We start from the raw sequence: 23,466 nt of genomic DNA, 5'->3' as shown, positions 1-23,466 counted from the left end.
TAGCTAATGGGGCCGAGGTACTATTTCTGGGTTAGTGAAGTCTGTAACCTGAAGCGTATGTAACCCGAGGTACCACTGTATTCCAATTTCCCCAGCAAGGCATTATCTTTATTAGGACCAATCAAATAGTAACAGACGAGTGAGCAAGCTTTTGAGTTGCTCCAATCTTTTCATCAGAAGTTGATTGGAGAATTTGAAAGCTAGTACACTATTTCGATTGGCCTTAATAAAGTATTGCCTGGCTGAGAATGTTTGGATTCCCCTTATGGGCAAACCCAGCTACCTGTGATTTTTGTGTGCACCATTTGATCGCAGTCAGAAATGTATGTTAAAAAATAATAATGTATCAACCTCCAAAACAATGAAAATTGTGTATAGAATAGTTTATGAGTAGCAAGTAGAAAGCTACATGTAAAATAAATGTATCTGTAGGCAAAAGTGGTAGCCAATATTGTGAAACAGTTGCAACATTTGTGCTAGACACCTTAAATTGTCCTGGATTGCATCCAGTTTTGTACTTTCTGAGAACACAAATGGAGAATTTCTCACAGATGGCAGTTTATAGGCTCTTGGTTGATTTTTCAAAACTATGCTAATATTGTTCATCTGGTATAGCTCTTCTACAAGAACATAATCAATGGTGCTCTGCCACAAAAGTTTTTGTTGCTTATATTTTGTTGTTTCAAAATATAAAAAGGCAAATATAAAGGGATAGTTCCAAAAGATAAAAGGAGGTGACTGCATGTTACAGCTGTAGCAACATTTTTTTTAACACAACTTTAGCCACAGCTTTTTTCTACATATAGGTAGTTTTTTCTTTGATATTCATACATCATTTTTAGGCACGGTTTTTGCCCTTTTTGGGGTCCCTGTGATTTTTGCTTGTTCCTCTTCCCTATTCGGGGGACCTACTCCTCTCTTCGGCTTTGGGGGGAATGTAACCTATTACCATGTCACATAAAAGAACTGTGTCAGGTGTGTGTTTGCTGTCTGCTCTATTTGTAATTTATCATTTACCTTGTTGTAAGAAAGCTCTTTTAGCAACAGAGCCACAGCTGTTAAGCAGCCTAGCAGAGGAGCTTAGTTCTAGGAAGTCATTCTGGTTTGATCTAACAAATGAGCTCTGGCAAAGGACCCAAAGCCAATTTGTTCCTCCACTAGGGTGATTTTTCTTCCCATTCATGATGGGGGTGGCGGGGGGGGGGGGGGAGAGGGCCAAGCCTCTCTCCTATCTCCCACCTGCTGGGCTTATGAAGTGGCAGTTCTGTTATCATACACCACAGTCTTAGGTTCGCTCTGTTATCTACTCTTGCATCAACTTTCGTTTGCTCAGGCTGTCCGTGGCACACAGCACAGCATTATATCTGCTCCTTTCCTTCTCCTAAGTGTAATGCAAATTGAAGTTTTATAATCTCAGTTAATAGTTGCTCGAGGGTTTCCTTAAATAGTTTCTGTGCCCTCAGGGCCATCTCAAAGCCCAAACCCTATCATTCAAAACCAAGAGTAATTGCATTTTCTTCATTTGAAATGCACAAAACGTTTCACATTATTAAATATACACGACTGGTGGGAGGGAGGGAAGCGTTAACCTGGGGTGGGTGGGGAGCAGCAAACCTCAAATCCCAGGGCCAAACATAGACCTTCAGACCTTTCTTTTTCTGGGTCTCAGGACTCCCACCAAGCTTCTCCTTAGCCTGGCCTCCCCCCCTCATTAATTTCCCTTTTGCACACACACCCTTGAATGTTTTTGCCCAGCTGGAATGTGCCCTAATAATGCTTGCTGGATGAAGGATGCATGCTAGCATGTGTGGAAGCTAGTCTATCACATAAAGGTAACATTTACATTTGTTGCGCCACCTACTGGCCAAACCAAGCACTGGAAGGGTCTATAAAAGGCGCCACACACCTGGCCAAGGCATATCTGAGGACGCAAAATATTGTAAAACAAAATTTATATCCTCCTTCTTCGACTGAAAGCCTTCTAAGCAGTCTACAAAGCCAAACTAAACGATTCATTGAAAATACCAGTAAAAACAAACACCCAAAACAAATGAACATAAAGTTTAAATGCCAATAAAGTAAGCAGTTTAAAAACAATTATACCTTACAAAATGACATGCCTAAATAGCAGTCCTGAGTAGGCTTGCTGAAACAAAAAATAGCTTTTAGCAGGTATGGAAAATAATGCAGTGGAGGTACCTGCCTAATATCAATACACAGAGAGTTCTTCAGAGTTGGTATCTCCACCACAATGAGCGATCAATTCTGTGCAGGTACAGAAGCATTATTATTAGGTGGCAGTTGTAAAGTACCACTTCAGTTGCCACTTCAACTGAAGCAGTTGAATGGGCACATATGGGCTAGTAAAGTTGTCCCAAGCTCCTGCAGGCTTTATATAGTACTGTGGTAGCTTGTTTCTTGAACGGCTTGGTTCCTGAACAAATTGGCTCCTGAATACCGCAAACCCGGAAGTAAGTGTTCTGGTTTGCGTATGTTTTTCAGAAGCTGAATGTCCGACGCGGCTTCCACTTGAATGAGGGAGCTTCAGCAGCCAATTGGAAGCTGTGCCTTGGTTTTCAAACCGTTTTGGGAGTCGAACGGACTCCCAGATTAAGTTTGAGAACCAAGATACCACTGTGGTAGTACCACCTTGAATCTGACCCAGTAACAAATTGGCAGCCAGGACAGATCTCTGAGCAGGGGTGCAATATGCTGACAAGATCTCACTCCTGTCAGCACTTGTACGGCAGCATTCTGCACTAACTGCAGTTTCTGGATCAAATGCAGGGAAAGTCTCACATAGTATGCACTGCAGTAATTCATTCTTGAAGTTACCAATGTCTGGTCTATTGTTGTCAACCTACCCCGAATGACAAATGGCTGCCGCTGATAAAAGGTGCTCCTTGCCACCAAGGCCACTTGGATTTCCAGTGACCAAGTTGGATCCAGAAGCAGCTCAGGCAGTGAACCAGCTCCTTCAGGGATAGTACAACCTCATTCAGGGCAAGCAATTGGCCAGCTTCTCAGAAACAGAAGCCACTCAGCCACAAGATTCCTGAAAGTCATACTGTTTGTTAAGCTTATCATCCAGATAGTTTGTGTAGAAACAGCACTGACAAGTATTAGAAGTTAGCTGACCTTCATAGCATTCTCTGTGTAAGGAATTTCAGCTTGGTTTAGATTTACCAGAGTGTAATGAAGGCAAATGGCATCTCTCAGCTTAGGTTGGAAGTATAGATTTTCTTTTTGGTGCATCAGGAGTTCATTCCTTTGCAAGCCAATAAAAAATATTTAACTGCATTCAGCTTGTATGCCAGCTTTTCGCTCCTTGCAGGATATATTTTCCCCAGGAGATCAATTCCACTTACGATCAATCTGAAGGTCAGACTACACTGTGCCTTTGGAGGGTTCTGAAATCAGAAAATGGACCCAAACAGTCCAGAACTTGGGATTAACTCATTGTGGCCTTCAAGAATTTCAGATGGTATTTTACAGATAATGTTGGGAAGATTCCTTTGACAGCTACTGTAGAGTCATGGAATAAAGTAGTGTGCTAAAGTCCCCATTTAACTGTCAGGCTGGCTAGGCAATCTTAAATCAACCACTGTCCTGTTTTAGGGGAAAATAAAATAATAACAGAATATTAAAAACACGATAAAACATCAAACATTAAAAACTTCCCTAAATATGTCGTAGTTCAGTAGTAGAGCATCATGCAGGAAGTCCCAGGTTCAATCGTTATCATTTCTAGATAGGAATGGGAGAGACCCCTGCCTGAAACCCAGGAGAGCTGCTGCCAGTCAGTGTAGACATTACTGAGCTAGATGGACCAATCAATGATCCAACTCAATTGTTTGTTGTTGTTTAGTCGTTTAGTCGTGTCCGACTCTTCGTGACCCCATGGACCAGAGCATGCCAGGCACTCCTGTCTTCCACTGCCTCCCGCAGTTTAGTCAAACTCATGCCTGTAGCTTCAAGAACACTGTCCAACCATCTCGTCCTCTGTCGTCCCCTTCTCCTTGTGCCCTCCATCTTTCCCAACATCAGGGTCTTTTCCAGGGAGTCTTCTCTTCTCATGAGGTGGCCAAAGTATTGGAGCCTCAGCTTCACGATCTGTCCTTCCAGTGAGCACTCAGGGCTGATTTCCTTAAGAATGGATACATTTGATCTTCTTACAGTCCATGGGACTCTCAAGAGTCTCCTCCAGCACCATAATTCAAAAGCATCAATTCTTTGGCGATCAGCCTTCTTTATGGTCCAGCTCTCACTTCCATACATCACTGCTGGGAAAACCATGGCTTTAACTATACGGACCTTTGTTGGCAAGGTGATGTCTCTGCTTTTTAAGATGCTGTCTAGGTTTGCCATCACCTTTCTCCCAAGGAGCAGGCGTCTTTTAATTTTGTGACTGCTGTCACCATCTGCAGTGATCATGGAAAGTCAAATCTCTCACTGCCTCCATTTCTTCCCCTTCTATTTGCCAGGAGATGATGGGACCAGTGGCCATGATCTTCGTTTTTTTGATGTTGAGCTTCAGACCATATTTTGCGCTCTCCTCTTTCACCCTCATTAAAAGGTTCTTTAATTCCTCCTCACTTTCTGCCATCAAGGTTGTGTCATCTGCACATCTGAGGTTGTTGATATTTCTTCTGGCAATCTTAATTCTGGCTTGGGATTCATCCAGCCCAGCCTTTCGCATGATGAATTCTGCATATAAGTTAAATAAGCAGGGAGACAATATACAGCCTTGTCGTACTCCTTTCCCAATTTTGAACCAATCAGTTGTTCCATATCCAGTTCTAACTGTAGCTTCTTGTCCCACATAGAGACAACTCAGTATAAGCTCCTTATGTTCTTCCAGCTTAGGTTCGCAGGAGAGGGCAGACTGATGGCAGGGCACTCAATACTGTAATAGGACAGCAGTGACATGCTGGAGGGCAAGGCAAGACCGGCCAAATCCAGTAGACAATGTCAGCTCCCAGGCAGGGTGGCAGGGCAGAGAGGCATTTTTCAGCACCTTGGAGAGCATACATTGACCTCACACCAGGTGCAGGCTTGCCAATGGGCAATGCTGGTTGGGGCTGATAGGAACTGTTGTCTAAAACAACCGGAGGGCACCAAGTTGGAAGGGGGACTGCTTTAAACTAATAGTGCAATGAACAGTGCAATCATATACATGCTTATTCAGAAGTAAGCCCCACTATCTTCAACGGGGCTTACTTCCTTGTAAGTGAGGATTGCAGTCTTATAGACCAAGTTATAGATCTACTGTGATACTTCTGATGTAATTTTCATATTAATCATTCAAGAATAAATTACCCTTTTCTATGAGAATAATTGTTTGATATACAGAAGTTTGAAACGAGTTAATTTGATGCCCAATGAGAGTAATTGGTTTAGCTGATGAAAAACAGTTAGCTCAACAATTTTTTTTCAAGTAGAGCATAAGATGCAGGAAGTGATAATTAGCTAAGCAAATTGATTATTAAAGGATTGAGGATCAGAAAGATTTGTAGTTAACTTGTTAAATTGACTTTGACCCAAGCTTAGTTTTAATAAGGTTGGGGAGAATTTATTCATAGCAGCATCAAATAAAGAATGAATGTCTGAAATAATTAAAGCAATGGTAATCAATGTGGGGCCTTCCAGGTGTAGCAAGAATCCAACTCTCATCAGCCCCAGCCAGCATAACCAATGGTGGATGGAAAATATAAAAGTGTTATAAATTTAATTTTATTTTAGTAATTTTAATAAAATATTTCTATGCTGTTTTTCATTTACATTAAAAAATGCAACACTGGTTCACACCATAAAACATAACAATACCCACTCAAAATTAAGCTTTGATAAAATCAGTAAAATCCTCAGAATGACCAAGGACATCAGGAACCCGCCTTCATAATACTAAGGGTCACAGGAAGCCTAGGTAAAAAGGTAAATTTTCAGCAGGTAAGGGAAGACCCCCGTAGTAGGTGTTCATTCAATGGGGAGAGCACTCAGCATGGTAGGTATCACAACAAGAAGGCCCTGCCCACACACTCCCTGCCCCACCCCAGAATGGACCTCCATAGGTCATGGTATAGCCAGGAGGGTCCCACCTGCAGACTGCTGTGGCCTGGGAGAAAGTGGTCCCTCAGACAACTTGGTCCTGAGTTATTTAAGACTTTACACATCAAAAGTTTAACAACTTAAAAGTTGGCTCAGTAGCTAATTGGCAGCCAGCGCAGCTTCTTCAGCATAGACATCATTTACAGGACAGAAGACAAGCCACTGAGCAATCCATCAGCATTTTAGTGTGAATTTCTCCTAGTAAGCACATTTCTGTATGGAAGTTTCCATAATATACACATTTTTTTGCAAATGGTACAATGCACCTTTGCATTTTATTTTCACTAATATATTTCCTTGGGTGGAGAACTGCATTGCATTCTGAGAAGAATGAATGTGGAAGAAAGGCTGTGTTTCAGCTGTGGTTTGCTTCAGAAGTGCAAATTAGGTAGTTTCAGCTTTAAAGAGGAAGGGAATCAGATTTCTTCCCCATCCCTGGGCAGCCCCACGGCATGTTGCAGTAATGGAGTCTTGAAGTTACTAGTTAATGGAACTTGGTGGCTAGGCTACCCCCATCCATGCTTGAATGAATATGATGGTGGCTGCTGAGCTCATTCTCTAAACTGTCTGCCAGAAAATCTCTTTCTTACAGCCATCATGCCTCACCTTTTAATTGGCGGCCAGAGGAGTATGGGGCTCTCAAAGGATTTGGCCCTTGGTCCCTAGCTGCAGGTCTCAGTCTAATGTGCTAATTTTAAATGCTTTATACACTGCTTAATAGTTTCTAAACAGTGTACAGTTGGGACACAAAAGGGATATAGCATTCAATCAATTAAAACCAACCATAAATTTGTGGTGGGTGGGGGCACACCTCTCTTTAAATGCTTGTTGACATTATTTTTTTAAAAAGTCTTCACCATGCACTGGAAGCTCAACTGAGTGTGTGTGTGTGTGTGTGTGTGTGTGTGTGTGTGTGTCTCCTACAAAACTGAACACACAGCTGCAGTTTGATACAAGCCATGTGTCTGAGTCATGGAGGACCACTAAGAGTGAGTCTCCTGTGGACCACATTGATAGGGCAGAGTCATAAGATATCAGGCAGTCCTCAAGCTATCATGGACTCAAGTTGTTAAGGGCCTTGTAAATTAATACCTGGCCTCTTAGAAGAGCTAGGGCTTCTCTGATTCAGAATTTATATTTCATTTCTGTAGCGGCACACACATTCTCATTATATTTTTATGTAGACCAAAAAAAATATGCTAGCGCAAGGCAGGCAACACAGCTGCCCCAATTTTCTTTAAACTGATGTCTCTATTTCAAGTCGCTTCCAATTTTGTTTCACCAGCTCTGCATTTGGGGAAAAAGGGGGATTGTCAATATTATCTGGGTTCACCTCTGGCTAACATGCGATTCTGAAACATCTCAGATGGCTTCCTACAAATTAGATCGCTTAATAGCTTGGAGCTTCATTTGTCCAGGGAATGTGTGCTTGACTAGTGTACATCAGCAGGTTTCATTTAGGATGCTGAGTAGCAATTTCTTTCCTCTCCGTTTTTCTGCAGGGGGGAGCATGTTCCACAGAACCTGAGACGCTGAAAGTGTTCCTTGAACAGCTTTATTTTTAGGTTGACGATAGCTATGGATGAATCAAGGCGGCAGAGATATCAGAATGATAAATATACCGGATGATGATACGCCGGAGGATGTTGCTACAGGCAACAATGTGGGGAAAAGTAGAACAAAGTGAAGAAATAAATAAGGAAAGAGGGATCTCTACCCTTGATACACCCCCCCCATATTTTGAAAATAAATGTATTTTTATGGGCTATAAAAATGGCTAGCTGTGTTTCAGTTCATGTATTTTTTCACGATGCATCAAGTATGAGAGAGGGGGGAGAGGCAGGGTGGTGGGGAGTACAGCACAGTGCGAACACACTAGCACCAGATTTGCTCCACTGCTGCATTTGCACCATGCACCCTTCCCTGCCGCCTCCCACTCTCTCCCAGTAAGAAACAGTGAGCCACCTGCTGGGAACCTAGCATTGCAGCCGCCCCTCAGCCAGTGAGGGTGCTTATGCATATGACAGGTGGACTGTCTTCAATAGCTTGGTAGGTTACCATTTTTTCCACTTCTGCGCTAGGTGGTTTGGGGAACCCTAACACAATATAGTCTTGGATTTGCTAGCTGGGAATTCCAACTGTTACCTGGTGTGTTTAGAGTGCACTGTCTCCTGGGCATTGGGAAGTGAAGTCTAACAAAGCAAGGCTAGGCTTGAAACAGATCTGATGAGAAAAATGCCCTTTCAACATACTTTTGTGTTACACCCAGGGTGGTGTGTGCATGTGTGTAAAAAAAGAAAGAAAGGGAAACAAACTCCTAAAAGCAACAAAGTAGAAAGATGCTAATTTTGTAAGCCTCAGTGGAGCAGAAAAGTCATTTTTGAAACAGCCTCAGATAGATGAAGCGGATCATTGAGGAGATATCATGTTCTTTTCTAATGACTGATCTTGTTAGATTGTCAAGGAGCAATTTTGTCTGGGCCACTGGTTGCTTTCAAAGTGTCACTTACAGCTTTTGATAGTGCTTCCCATATTTATTCCCCAAGAGTGGGTAATGTGACCTAGGGTTGTCTCCAGCTATTACTCAGCAATTTGGGTGAACTGTAGTGAACTGTTGTGGTGGTGGTTTTCCCTCCAAACTTGAATCTGTATATTTGGATATCTTCAGTTTAACCTCTAAGACCAAGTTACTGTATTTTGTAGTCTACTTTATGATGCAGCAGCATCTCTTAACTTTATGTATATCATGTGTTTTAATTATCTTGTGCCTTGAGGCAATAAAACACTTTATGCTGAACTGTGTGGACAAGGAGTTTTCTTCACCGTCAAATCTGGAAAGGCTGACAACTAGAAAAGGAGAAGACTCTGAAGCTTTGCTGGGCTACTCTGGTAGAGATGCAATATCAAAATGCAATCACCATTGTACCATTTTTCTAGTTTCCCTAACTGGGCACTAACTTTGAGGTAGAAGGCACCAACTATGCTTTGAACTGAGGGTTCACCGTTTTGTGTTTTTGTTTTTTGTTTCTTTAAGGAGTCCCAATGATGGAATTGCAAGTTCAAATCGTAGCCTGCATGGATGGCAGCACTTGAAACTGTTAAATCCTATGAGGCTGCTAGTTCAGAGAATTCAGTCAGCTATCTATTCATCACAACCTTCTGACATATTATTGAAATTTTAGGCATTCCTTAAGAACACATGACATAGTTATTTACTTGGGGTGATGTACTATATATATAGATCTATCATCTATATCTATATCATCTATCTATCTATCATCTATCTATCTATCTATATCTATCATCTATCATCTATCTATCTATCATCTATCTATCTATCTATTATCTATCTATCATCTATCTATCTATCTATCATCTATCATCTATCTATCTATCATCTATCATCCATCATCTATCATCTATCTATCTATCTATCTATCTATCTATCTATCTATCTATCTATCTATCTATCTATCATCTATCATCTATCTATCTATCTATCATCTATCTATCTATCTATCATCTATCATCTATATCTATCTATCATCTATCTATCTATCTATCTATCTATCTATCTATCTATCTATCATCTATCATCTATCTATCTATCTATCTATCATCTATCTATCATCTATCTATCATCTATCTATCTATCTATCTATCTATCTATCTATCTATCTATCTATCTATCTATCTATATCTATCTATCTATCTATCTATCATCTATCATCATCTATCTATCTATCATCTATCATGTATCATCTATCATCTACCTATCTATCTATCATCTATCTATCTATCTATCTATCTATCTATCTATCTATCTATCTATCTATCATCTATCTATCTATCTTCTATCTATCATCTATCTATCTATCTATCTATCTATCTATCTATCTATCTATCTATCTATCTATCTATCTATCTCATCATCATCTATCATCTATCTATCTATCTATCTATCTATCTATCTATCTATCTATCATCATCTATCTATCTATCATCTATCTTCACACACATACATTTCTCTTTTTAGGATTCTCTAATGCCATTGTTCTTCCTGTCTTTGTTTTATTGAACTTGCCTGTTCCATCTCCAAAGTTTTGCTCCAGTGAGCAGAGCAAATTCCCAAGGACTAGTAGCTTTGTTTACCCCAAACGGTATGGGATTTCTCTTCAGGTCTCAGTGGGTCTGGCCAAATACACTATTTTGCTTGGGGAAATTTATGCACCCTGTTTTGCAATGTGATTCAATGCCTCTTTGCTTTTGACAGAAGGAACTTAGTAAGACGCCAACAACAACACTGACATGTATCTGAAAGCTTCATATATGTAGTGGTTAGAGCGTGAGACTAGGACCTGGGGCACCATGATTCACATCCCCACTCACAAATTTTTGACTGGGTGACCAGTCTGGGTGGGGAGCATATATGCCACCTTCAGCTCCTTGAAGAACAGGGTGGGATGTAAATGCAAAAAATGAAATGAAATATAGACAAGGTTCTTCAGCTCAGCACTCATATAGAAATAGAGTCGAAGTAACAAAAACAAATCCCCCCTAGTTATCCTCTGGCTCTTGTGCCATGTCCCTTGGCATTACCCCTTCCCCTGTTCTTCTTTCACTAGATTCAACCCAGTTCTTAAAATTCAGGCACTCCACTAGCATAAGCTTCGGTTTGGCTCTTTTTCACATCCTCCTCCAAGCAGTTGAACTCCAGAGGGATCTAAAATCCAGCAGCCTTTATTGATATTCAAGGCAGAATAGAAGGTTTTGTTTATCTAGGGCAGAATCACGCATACCACCACGACATTTACTTGTAGCAAGTAAAGGTGTGTGTGTGTGTGTGTGTGTGTGTGTGTGTGTGCTTGTAGGGAAGATGCAGAATTTTCATTTTTAAAGCAGTTAAAAACAACAACCTAGCCATGAAAGCCGTTTTTGTTAACAACACAAGAGAATCTACCGTAACACCATATTACTTTCACAAAACAATATGTACCCAGCGCAAACTCCCACATTGCAAAAATGGAGGGGTGCTTTGAACGCCGACACAGCAACTCCATACCCAGGCAGGAATAATTGGCTTTTCCAATAAAACAGAACTTCAGCAAGTATTCCTGCAGCTGACATTACTGATCAGAACAACAGAAATCTTTCTTGCTTCTGACAAAGCTTTTATAAAAGAAAAGGCAAATGTGTGGGAGAACTGCATGCTAAAGAGATGTCAGGACTCCTTCAGCTTCTTATTTTGGTGTACTGTACACATCAAAATGTTACTATTACAGCACAATCAGGAAGCAGCAACAAATATTTATTGCTTTGGGGGGGGGGACTGGTGCAGCTGTAAAACTATCACTGCCCATCCATATGTCTGCATACTTTCCATCTGCTCTACCAGTATAATTGTAAAAGAAAGATATTGCAAAAGCATCCATTTCCAGGACACTACACTAAACATCTTCAGTACTGTCTCATCATGAGGTGCCTGAGCCTGTGACATCCAGTGTTGTTGTTGTTTAGTCGTTTAGTCGTGTCCGACTCTTCGTGACCCCATGGACCAGAGCACGCCAGGCACTCCTGTCTTCCACTGCCTCCCGCAGTTTGGTCAAACTCATGTTGGCAGCTTCGAGAACACTGTCCAACCATCTCATCCTTTGTCGTCCCCTTCTCCTACTGCTTTGGAAACAGGGGCTCAAAAAACAATACAATCTTCTAACAACTGCCAACTTCCTTTGATTTGGAGTTTTATTTCCATGAAACATGTATACACACACACACACACAAAAGTTGGATGCTACATACCATAACACACATTGGGAGCAAGATGTTCTTGCCGTTGTGTGCCTCTGCCAACCGGGTGCCTCCAGATGTTTGGATTATAGCTCCCTTCAGCCCAGTGGTTGGTGAATTGGCCTCCACAGTTATTTACGGACTCACTGTTAAGACCGTGTTCATGAAAGACAATCTTACTAAGCTACCAGTGACCGCCAAAGAGGAAGAATAAGAATAGTGATTTCTAAATTCAGTAACTTTGCACACAGAATTTCAGGTAGTTGTTCTCCTATTGTTCATGTGGCCAATTAGCCCATGAAGAAAACCAACGTGAACAAGAGGAATCTTTAAGAGGGCTTAAAGAATTGTGTGTGTGTGTGTGTGTGTGTGTGTGTGTGTGTGAAAGAAAGACTTACTTGGTGTTGTCTGAATCAATGGTATGGAAAAGCTTTTCAAGTTCTTCCTCGTTAAGAGTTCCATCAGAGAAGAAGGCCTGGAATTCCTCCAATGACAATTTCCCATCATCTGCAAGCAAACAGAAGGTATCACAAGCAAATTAAACACACACACATACCCTAAGGAGGGAAACACATCCAATAAGACCATAAGGAGGAGCCAACTGGATCAGGCCAATGACCTAACCGGTAAAGTATCCTGTTCCAAGAGTGGCCACCCAGGTGCTAACCTGCAAGTAGGACCCAAGCACAAGAGCTCTCTCCTTTTCTGTGGTTTCCAGCAACTGGTATTCAGAAGGATATTGCCTCTGACCATGGAGGCAGAGCATTGCCTCCACAGTCCATGGAGCATAGTCTCCATTGCTGCTAGTAGCCATTGACATTAAGTTATCTCATCGTCTTTTAATGTCATTCAAGATGGTAGCCATCACTGCCTCCTGATCTAATGATTTATCCATGACAACTGAATGATCATCATCTCCTCCACCCTCCTGACCACTCCTGAATCCCATCTGGATGAAACACTAAATTAAAGGTGTGATTTTCCTAATTTGTGGGCCCCTATAAAAACTCAGTATGGATAATGCATGTCTAGGACACCCATTATAGCACTCAACAGTCCACTCAACATCTTCTGAAGCAAAATGAAATGCTTGCCAATTGCAATAATTCACATATTCAGCTGCGAGTCATCAAAAGACAAGATGCTGAGCAATGAGCTTCTACAGATAACTGGACATCACATTCAATTTGATTTAATTTAAAAGTATTTCTAAACTGCTTAATATTTTTAAAAAATCTCTAAGCAGTGTACACTCTAAAAAATGTCATCTATTAAAGCAAAAATATAACCTAAAATAACAAATCAATAAAAGTTCCTTTACCTTTACCCTTTTTGCCTTATGGAAAGCAGGGACGGTCATTAGAAGATGTCAGAAGCAAACAATGGTTGCTGCTACATATATGACACAGGGAAATGGTAGTTTTGTGCAGGTAAGATTGGGTTTTCATTGAGAAATCAGCATGAAAACAAAGCATTAACCTCTCTTCTACCTCACCACAGTCCTAATCCATTCAACATGCATTTCTTTATCAATGCATTAAAGATTCCCTCCCTCCCATGCAAGTAATGGGTCCTTTAGTTTTTAAAGAAAACATCATCAATAGCTATTCTGAAAACATCAGTACAGAAATATCACCAACACTTAACACTGATCATTTAAAAGCAAATCAGGAAATGGATGGAGAAAACCCTAAAAGCCGCTTCCCGTCTGCATCAGTTCAAGATAATTCGAAATAAACAGAACTGATCCAACCAATGCCTGTGTTTTTAAAAGTGCATTGCGAAGGCAGGCATGTGAGTGTGTGTGTGCATGCGTGCATGTGTCTGTTCTAGTGTTGAAGCAATGTTCTTCAACATCAGCTTCATTGGACTGGTCATGTTGTGCGGATGCCTGATTATTGTCTTCCAAAGCAACTACTCTATTCTGAACTTAAAAATGGAAAGTGTAATGCTGGTGGTCAACAAAAGAGATTTAAAGACTGTCTCAAGGCAAATATAAAAAAATGTAGTATAAACACTGACAATTGGGAAACGCTGGCCTATGAGAGCTCCAGTTGGAGAACAGCATTTACCAAAGGTGTCATGGGCTATGAAGACACTTGAACTCAGGACGCAAGGGAGAAATGTGCTAGGAGGAAGGCACACTTGGCAAATCCACACCATGATCAACTCCTGCCCGGAAACCAATGTCCCCACTGTGGAAGGGTGTGTGGATCCAGAATTGGCCTCCACAGTCACTTACGGCAGGCATGTCCAAAGTCCATTTTGGGGGCCTAATCCGGCCCACAGGTCGATTTAATCCAGCCCCCATGGCAGTATATGTTCTGGGGTAAAATCCTAAAAAAAGCTCAACTTTGGTCGGCCCTCACGCATGTTCGTGTCATCAAATCCGGCCCTCTTTGAAATCCGGACTCATTGTTAAAACTGTGTTTATGGAAGACCATCTTACTCGACTATGAGTGATCACCAAAGATTCATAGATTGCCTAGAAATATTTATTCATGTCAATGTATGAGAAACGTCATTTATTTAATCAGATCAAAGGCATGTTTTTCACTCAGAAAATGTTACCTTGTTTCATGCATGTTACTGATTTTGCAGAAAAACATTTAATAAACATATAGACAGTTCCTTTAGAGACCTAAGCCCGCTCACCCTTTCTTTCATGTGGTGGCATTGAGGGACGGAAGAAGGCTTCACTAGGACCCCAACGAGGGAATTCAAACTGGCTGTGCCCTTCCTGATTGGCGGAGGGGGCATAAGCCCCTTCCGCCTATCAGGAACTGGATCTTGGCCTGCACCCTGCTTTGGCAAATAGGGATGCAGGCTGGGACTTGGGCTATGCTGGGGGTGGGGCCAATGGAGCTTCCCTCAGATCCGCCCCTCACCCATTTAAGCAGCCAGCACCTGAGGCTCAGACGCTTTGTTCCTGCGCTGGGTTTTCCTTGCCCAGCCACCTAACCAAGTTTCCATGTTCCATCTGAATGCTGCCTTTAACACAGTCAGCCAAATGACTTGATAGGATTGCAGGATGTTTCCTCAGACTGATCATTTGATGAGCAGACAGAGGGGGATAACCTCCTCTCCTCAACTAATCTTCATAAATCACCGTGTGTGTGTCCCTGGAATGTGGGTGCATTTGAGACTGTGTGTGCAAGAATCTGAGATGACCACATTCTTTTCTCTCTCTTTTTGAACTTCCATTGTAGCTATGAAGTCCCTGGACATTTGGGCAAGTGTGAACCTGTCTCTAAGGCACCAAAAAAGAAAAGTGAGGCTAGCCTCCACAACAATAATAATAATAAAAATCACTGAGAACATTGTCTCCAAACTAAGACCAGCCCAATGTTAACTAACAACAATAACTACCTAAGCTGATCTCAAGTCCTTAAAAGTTTTACCCAGAATGTTAAATCTTATCACAAAGCATCCTTCACAGCCCACAACGAAGTTTGTATTGCATGCTAAGACTGACATTGCATAAAGCTCATTTAAAAACCTGTCCGTTCAAGCTATATATATCTATAATAGATTTTTAAAAACGTGCACACATCACAGCATTAAGCCAGGTATTGACACAATAGAGAACCAGGACTAAGACCCGTGCAGTTTGGGAAGATAAGACCAGCCAATATCATAGAGACTTGGAAACTGCGATTAAGAGACTTTAAAAAAATCCTTTCCCCTCCCCAAACGACTGGCTGAACAGATGTAATACCCTGCTTACCCAGCCAGTACAAGTTAAGATAAGTGATGCTGAATATGGAAGTCTTTGTATGCTAGCAGCCTTATCAGGAAGGGCACAGAAATGTACGCTGGAAGTAGAGTCACATGGCTGGGCTATGGGTAGGATAAGGCAGGTAATTCTGCTCAAGATATAATTTGATGTCCAAGGGTGCTCAGATGTGCTAAGACCTGATGGCTGAATCCTATTAGTCATACACTGATTTAAGGATCAAAATGCACTTTAAAATGAGAAGTGTCAACCTGCTTGGATGGTGTGTAGCAGGGGTAGCCAACAAGGTGCCCTCTGGATGTTGCCGGACTCTCACTCTCATCATCCCTGACCATAGGCTAGCCTAAGTAGGACTGAGGTAGAACTAGAAACACCCCCTTGATTGAACTTCTCTCTTCTCTCAGTCAGGAGGGGGAGATGGATATGCAATGTCTCCTTCCCCCTCCCAAACATGTGTTTAATCAGAATCTTAAAAAAACCTAATGAAGCATTAAAGGTAAAGGTAAAGGTACCCCTGACCATTAGGTCCAGTCGTGGATGACTCTGGGGTTGCGGCGCTCATCTCACTCTATAGTTCGAGGGAGCCGGCGTTTGTCCACAGACAGCTTCTGGGCCATGTGGCCAGCATGACTAAGCCTAAGCATTGTTGTTGTTGTTGTTTAGTCGTTTAGTCCTGTCTGACTCTTTGTGACCCCTTGGACCAGAGAACGCCAGGCACTCCTGTCTTCCACTGCCTCCCGCAGTTTGGTCAAACTCATGCTGGTAACTTTGAAAACACTATCCAACCATCTCGTCCTCTGCCGTCCCCTTCTCCTTGTGCCCTCCATCTTTCCCAACATCAGGGTCTTTTCCAGGGAGTCTTCTCTTCTCATGAGGTGGCCAAAGTACTGGAGCCTCAGCTTCACGATCTGTCCTTCCAGTGAGCACTAAGCATTAGCCTTCCTCAAAAATTGATTCAGGGCCAAATTCAGAGTGGTCCACAGGCAATCCTGGATTAGGGTGGGGGGGAGGCAGTTTGCAACTACCTGGTTCAGAACATACCTGGTACAAACATCCATATTGAAGTGTTCTGCTGCATGGTGAATTGAGTGTCATCTCCCTAAAAGAAGCTGAAATTTCACAGCTGAACTTGAGGGAGTGAGGACACACCAAGCGATTTCCTGATATTTTGGAAAATAGCATTGATTGCTGAGCCCAATCCAAGCAACAGAGGCTGATGCCTGAGCTGACAAAACACACTCATTTGGCCCTTGCACTCAGCCACGAAAGTGCCTCTTGCGCAGTGGCAGAGCTTTATGCTCCGGCACCAGGGGGGGCAGAGAGCAGGCGGGGTGGGGCTTGTGTGTGTCCTGGGGGCGTGGCACTCAGCGTGTGCGGGGGGGGGGGGGAGCCGTGATGGCTCCCCACCAGGATTGCGCTGCTCTCTCCCTAGACTCCTCTTCCTCCACTAGTGCTCTTGTGTCCTGGTTGAGAAGCGATCAGGAAACTGTTTGAGGCACGAACAAGTTCATCTCTATAAAGTGATTATCTTTCTCTGCTCAACACTAAACACACACAAAGCTCCCCATGATCTCTCTCCAGTAGACTTCAAGATCTTGCTTACGACAAAGCTTAACTAAGCACTTTGTGCTTAGCACAGGAAATTAGAATTCTCTGCCGTGGAGTGTGTTCCCACTCCCAGTTCTTGAATGAAGTGAGCAGTCCAATTAAACTTTTACAGAGTTATTCACAGGGGGGAAAGTGTGTTGGGAGTCAGCTACATTAATTGTCATTGGGTGTACGCTTGCCCAATTATTAGAAGTAGTTGCAAAGTGCTATCTGTGACACTTGTAACATGAATTCCCTAGATTGGAAACATCATCATCAGCAAATTATCTTTAGGTCTAGTTAGTGCTTTTCAAAACCACTTCTCCTTCTCAAAAACAGCCACTGCTGCGGCACTGAATTCAGTGGACGGCTCTCTGGGTTGCAGCTCATGTTAGTCCTACTCAGAGTACAGCCACTGAAATTAAGGCACAAGCCTAACTTGGGTGTCTTAATTTGAATAGGTCTAACTCTAGGTGGGGTTTGCCAACAAGGTGGGGTGGAGGAATGGCTACCACCAGAAAGACATAGGAAGCTGCTTTATCAAACCACTGGAACATCTAGCTCAGTTACTGTCTACACTACTGGCGGTGGCTCTCAAGGGTTTCAGGCAGGGGTATTTTCCAGCCTTACCTGGAGATGCTGGGGAATGAACCTGGGACCTTCTCCATGCAAAGTGGGTGTTCTATCACAGAGCTACAGCCCTGCAAATCTGCAGATTAGTTACCTCCAAAATGACCTCACTTTCAGGCCATTGTCTGAAACAAAACCGTGGCCACAAGCAGCCCACCATTATCCATCACTGCAGGAAATCTCCCCTAGTGCTCCCACAGGAATCTTAGGGGGCCCACCACTGTAAGAGGGGTCCCATGGGGCAGAACTTTGTGAAAGGCCCCCTAAACCCTAAAGCCAGCAGCACTCCATATAACACTCACAGTATGTGCAAAATTCCATGTTGGGCAAAAGAATTCTAAACTCATCTCCTCAAAGTACTGAGCCTTTTATGTGCAGGGAATCTTTTCATGGTGTAGCATTCAACTAGGCATCTCTCTCTGCGCCACAATCCCTACAGCCACTTGCCATCTGAAGCAGGACAGTTTTGCCAGCTTTTCTACTGTTTGTGCAAATGTCATCTTTGATAGCACAGATCTTTGAATGGGAGCACCCCTCTCTCCTGGAAACCAGGCCACCGACAGTAAGGAACTGCTCCACACTTAAGCGTTTGGTTGGGAGTCCTACTTCTACAGATCATTTGGGTCAAGATGAAAGATGGTTTTTCTCATCCCCCTACCCTTCACTTTGGATGCAGGCAGACATTCATGAAGACATCAGAAGGCTGCAAAATTTGTAGAGAGCAAGAGAATTATGCAGGTGGGCACACAGACACCTGTCCTGTCTCTCCCTCTCTCACCCTCTGCAACACACACATCATAATTCAATCTCTCTATGTCAGAATTCATGAACTTGGTGGCCTCTTTGGACTACAACTTGCATCAGCCCCAAGCATCACAACTGGGGTTGATGGGACTTGTAGCCCCAAACATCTTTTGGTTTTTGAAGGCTAACGTATAGTGCGCTATAAGAGCATATTAAACCATATCACCCAGAGACACCATTTCAAAGAAGCCTCGTGAATTTTTAATGCTGGTGCTCCTTCATTTTTGCTGAATGCACACTTTTCTTCCACACAATCTTTTGTGTGTGTGTGTGTGTGTGAAGATATATGCATGCCTTTTATCTGCTTGCTGTAATTATTAAACTGGAGCAATGGGCTGAGCCTGTGCCAGAACAACGGACTATCAAAAAGGATAGTGACTGAAAAGCATGTGCTAGAGCTAAACACACACACACACACTCACAAACCCCTCGGTGGATTCCAGTATGACACAAATCTTCAATGTTTTAAGCATGCACAGCTGGGTTATCATGATGCAAAAGTAACAGGTAGGGCAGCTCCCTGAGAACATAAGAACATAAGAGACGCCATGTTGGATTAGTCCAAAGGCCTTCTAGTCTAGCATCCTATTTTCACAGTGGCCAACCAGATGCCTGTGGGAAATTAGCAAGCAGGACCCGAGCACCACTGCACTCTGCACGCTTGTAATTTCTGACAGCTGGCATTCAGAGGCCCACTGCCTCTGACAGTGGAGGGAGAACATGGCCACACCATGGTTGGTAGCCACCACTGGCGTAGCGTGGGTTGTCAGCACCCGGGGCAAGGCAAGTAATTTGCACCCCCTAACCCGTGGATTTTATTAGGGGCAGAGAGCTGCAAGTGCGAGCGCACCCCCCAGATGTTGCACCTGGTGCGGCGGGGCCCCCCTGCACCCCCATGCTATGCCACTGGTAGCCACTGATAGCCCTAGCCTCCATGAACATGACCATGGCTGTCTCTTGCAGGAGTAAATTCTATAGTTCATGTGCTGTGAAAAGAAAACCAATCAAAGAAAACAGATGCTGGGAGCTAATGGGGCACCCCATACACAGGGAGGGAGGTGAAGAATACAGCCCACAACAACTGCTACCATTTGGACCAAATAAAACTTGGGCGAAATTGATCTGACTGAGGTCATGTCTCCTTTATCCTCCAGAATGAAGTCTGGTCAATTGAGATCCTTCCTTTCAGAGATCAAAGGGAGATTCATCTTAATACTAGATAAGAAACACAACTTGAATTAAAGAAAATGAAGACGCCTGTTAGAATTCTAAGGTGGGGGGGGGGGAGGAAATGAGTAAAACTCTGACATATGCTTCTAGGGACTTAACACAACTTTTTAATAGAAGAAGAGTTTAGTGGCAATTTTACAGCAATGACAAAAAGTTGGAATTCTACCCTCACATGTGATGCCTCACTGAAGGTTATTCACTTTAGAGAACAGAACCCCTGGTGAGAGCAACACGTTTTCTTGAAACGCTAACCGCGTTAGTCATTAAGATAGCACGCTTTACGTTCCAGGATCTAGTTTCTTTTCAAAAAAGGAACTTCATTAACAACCAATGTCATATCTTTGAAAAGTCAATTTATTCACTCAAGAATGAAGCTGCCTAATTGATGAACAAAATTATTTTTAAGCACTCTATAAGCAATAAAGGGCTCTGCTTCTTGCAAAACAACGCAGCTGTAAAACGAGTGCGGCATCTGCAGTTGTTCAAAAATCCTGATGAAACTTTCTAGCTATAGGTGGGCTGAACATTTGCTGGAAAACATTTCTGGTGCAAAAGAAGAGTAGCGCGTGAGAGGGATGAGAAGATTTTCCCCAACCCCTTTAAAATGTATACAGTGGTACCTTGAGTTAAGTACTTAATTCATTCCGGAGGTCCGCTCTTAAACTGAAACTGTTCTTAACCTGAAGCACCACTTTAGCTAATGGGGCCTCCTGCTGCTGCTGTGCCACCGGAGCACGATTTCTGTTCTCATCCTGAAGCAAAGTTCTTAACCTGAAGCACTATTTTTGGGTTAGCGGAGTCTGTAACCTGAAGCGTATATAACCTGAAGCGTATGTAACCCGAGGTACCGCTGTACTCTGAATCATCACCACTCACCCCAAGTCCCCAAAACAAGAGAAAGCACCACTGACAAGGGAAAACAAGACCAAGGAACTCCAGGTGCGCCAGGAGGTACTATAGCACAGTCTTTGCCAATCTGGCACCAGCTGAGGCTGATGGAATTTGTAGTCCAAAAAATCTGGGTGGCACCAGGTTAGCAAGATCCACTATAGTGGTTCATGTGCTTGGTTGAAACAGCTCTCCAAAGTGCCTCCTAAAAGGATTATTCTAAAGCACACTAAGCCTTAAATAAACCTTTCTTCAAGCACTTGGAGTTCCTTCTCTCTCCTTTCCCTCGCTAGTTTTGCTCTATAAACAATTGACATTATAATATAACCAATCAGACTCTACCATGAGACAATATCAACGACGGCACACAAAATCACTCTGCATTAGCTTCATATCCCTCAGTGACATCATCATGTAAATTAGAATGAGGGAGGGAAATCTGGGAGCCAGAATCTCCAACTTGCCCTGGCAGGGCAGGTTTCCTAGAGGCTGAGAGAGCATGCTGTCTCCTTAAAGCCAGCTGCTGGCGAGGAACACAAGCAGTCAGGAGGCATGGAGGGAGACTTATCTCTGATGGCAGAGGGTCTTTGATCATGATCTCAATGCAAAGGCAAGCTCATGTGAAGCGAATTCCGTTTGACTCAAAGGAGCGTGCTTCCAATTGCACATGAATATCACTCAGCGCACTTAATGTCTTCATTTTCCTAGAAACAAATGATAGTGCTGCGTGGCCTGCAAGATTTGCTTACAAGATTTGCCAGAGACCGCTTTCTCTTCCTCCAATGTCGGATGGAGGTAGAGGCTCCCTAGACAGCGCCACCCCCACTCAGGAACTGTGGGTGCCCATTTGGCCACTCGCCTCCCAGATAGGACAAGGTGCATGGCACAGCCAAGCACCAGTTGTGCTGCCACTGTGTGCTTCTCTCTGCTTGCTGCCTCACCCTTGGTGCACCCACCCCCACTATGCTGAGGCAGCTGGTGCACTGCACTCTCAGAGGTGCAAGGAGACACAGGTGCCCAGCAGCATCCTGAGGAATTTAGTGGTACCTGCTGGAGCGCAACACGGCTGAGGGCAAGAGTGAGGACTGCTGGGCCGGTTGGACAATCCTCAGGAGAGCTTCCAACTATGCAGTTCTATAAGTCTATGACCAGCATGGTGTAGTGCAGTGTTTCCCAACCTTGTGCCTCCAGCTGTTTTTGGCCTACAATTCCCATCATCCCTTGCCACTGGTCTTGCTAGTCAGGGATGATGGGAGTTGTAGGCCAAAAACATCTGGAGGCACAAGGTTGGGAAACACTGGTGTAGTGGTTAAGAGCAACGGACTTGTAATCTGGTGAACTGGGTTCGCTTCCCCACTCCTCCACATGCAGCTGCTGGGTGACCTTGGGCTAGTCACACTTCTCTGAAGTCTCTCAGCCTCATTCACCTCACAGAGTGTTTGTTGTGGGGGAGGAAGGGAAAGGAGATTGTTAGCCGCCTTGAGACTCCTTAAGGGGAATGAAAGGCGGGATATCAAGTCCAAACTCTTCCTCCTCCTTCTCCTCCTCCTCTTCTTCTTCTTCTAGTGAAAGATGTGTGTCATGTAACTTGACCCCAAAAGATGTGTGTCCTGATTTTCCTCTGTGACGTACTGGAGGGTATGCACTCTCGGTCTTGCTGATGTAGTCCAAAGCAGAGCTGTATGTTTGGCACCAGCTTTGTGGCAGGAGTTGCTGAAAGGAGGCGTACAAGGTGCCATACAACTGTCTTAGGGACTACAGTCCAGATTTGTGTAGGGTTTACTCCTTAGTCGTTTCTTCTCCCGAAGATGTCCCACAAGGTGGTGAAGTATAAGTCTTTGTATGCAGAAAGTCTCAGGTTTGACCCACAACATCCCCAGCTGAAAGGATCAGGTAGCAGGATGGTGGGAAAGACTCCTATCTAAGAGCCACTGCTAGTCAGAGTCAACAGAGATCTGCCTGTATCAGAGATGGGGATCATGTGGTCCTCCACATGTTGCTAGACTAGAGCTTCTGCCACCCTGACTATTTACCATGCTGTCTGAAGCTGATGGGAGCTGGAGTCCAGCCCTAAAGAACTGAAGAGCCACAGATTCTCAACCCCAGGCTTACATCTTACAGGAAACAAACACTAGACTGCTCCAATTCCACAGAGGCCAAAGGCTGCAAGAAAAGATAATTTATGCTACTCATCACCATCATCAAATCTTAACAAACTATTGATTATTTACTAACAAATCATCTAAACTGGTACAACGTGGCTTCCCATTTCCCCTTTGGTCTAGGAGCTAAAGTTGATTCAGCAGGGGACCACCAGGAAAGGATGTAAATAATTCTGGAATTAAAAGTCCCCTGGCTCCAGATTTCTGCTCAAAGACATTATCACACTCTCAACAAATACCACTGAAAACAAATGATGAAAAATGCACAGTACATAAAAAGCAGAAAGAAATCCACAACATCTGCATTTAGTGTCGAGGGACTTTGTTCAAGTTATTATATCTGTCTCTTTGTCTTTCTTCCTGGCTTTTAATAGAGAATACCTTTCAAAATGGAAGGAAACTGTGTCAATTAGGCAGCAATTTACCCTGTGACAAATGATGTAGCCAGCCACTAATGAGGAACTCACAGACAGACTTTGCTGTTCAAAAAACACTCCCTTCTTTTCTTCCCTTTCCCCAAATGACCTATTAAAT

The 23,466-nt window shown here is 43.2% G+C and overlaps 1 protein-coding gene across 1 annotated transcript in view; it reads right to left on the bottom strand.

The window, feature by feature from the left end:
- Positions 1 to 23,466, bottom strand: part of NECAB2 (N-terminal EF-hand calcium binding protein 2) — a 139,639-nt gene that overhangs the window by 81,410 nt on the left and 34,763 nt on the right. The window contains exon 3 of the mRNA XM_081920389.1: positions 12,294 to 12,402. Coding sequence (XP_081776515.1) covers positions 12,294 to 12,402 — 109 coding nt within the window. The remainder of the gene's footprint in view (positions 1 to 12,293; positions 12,403 to 23,466) is intronic.

The sequence above is a fragment of the Podarcis melisellensis genome (genome assembly GCF_964234715.1).
Source record: "Podarcis melisellensis genome assembly, chromosome: 8".
In the NCBI taxonomy this organism is placed as follows: Eukaryota; Metazoa; Chordata; class Lepidosauria; order Squamata; family Lacertidae; genus Podarcis; species Podarcis melisellensis.
This window is presented reverse-complemented; position numbering and strand designations above follow the sequence as displayed.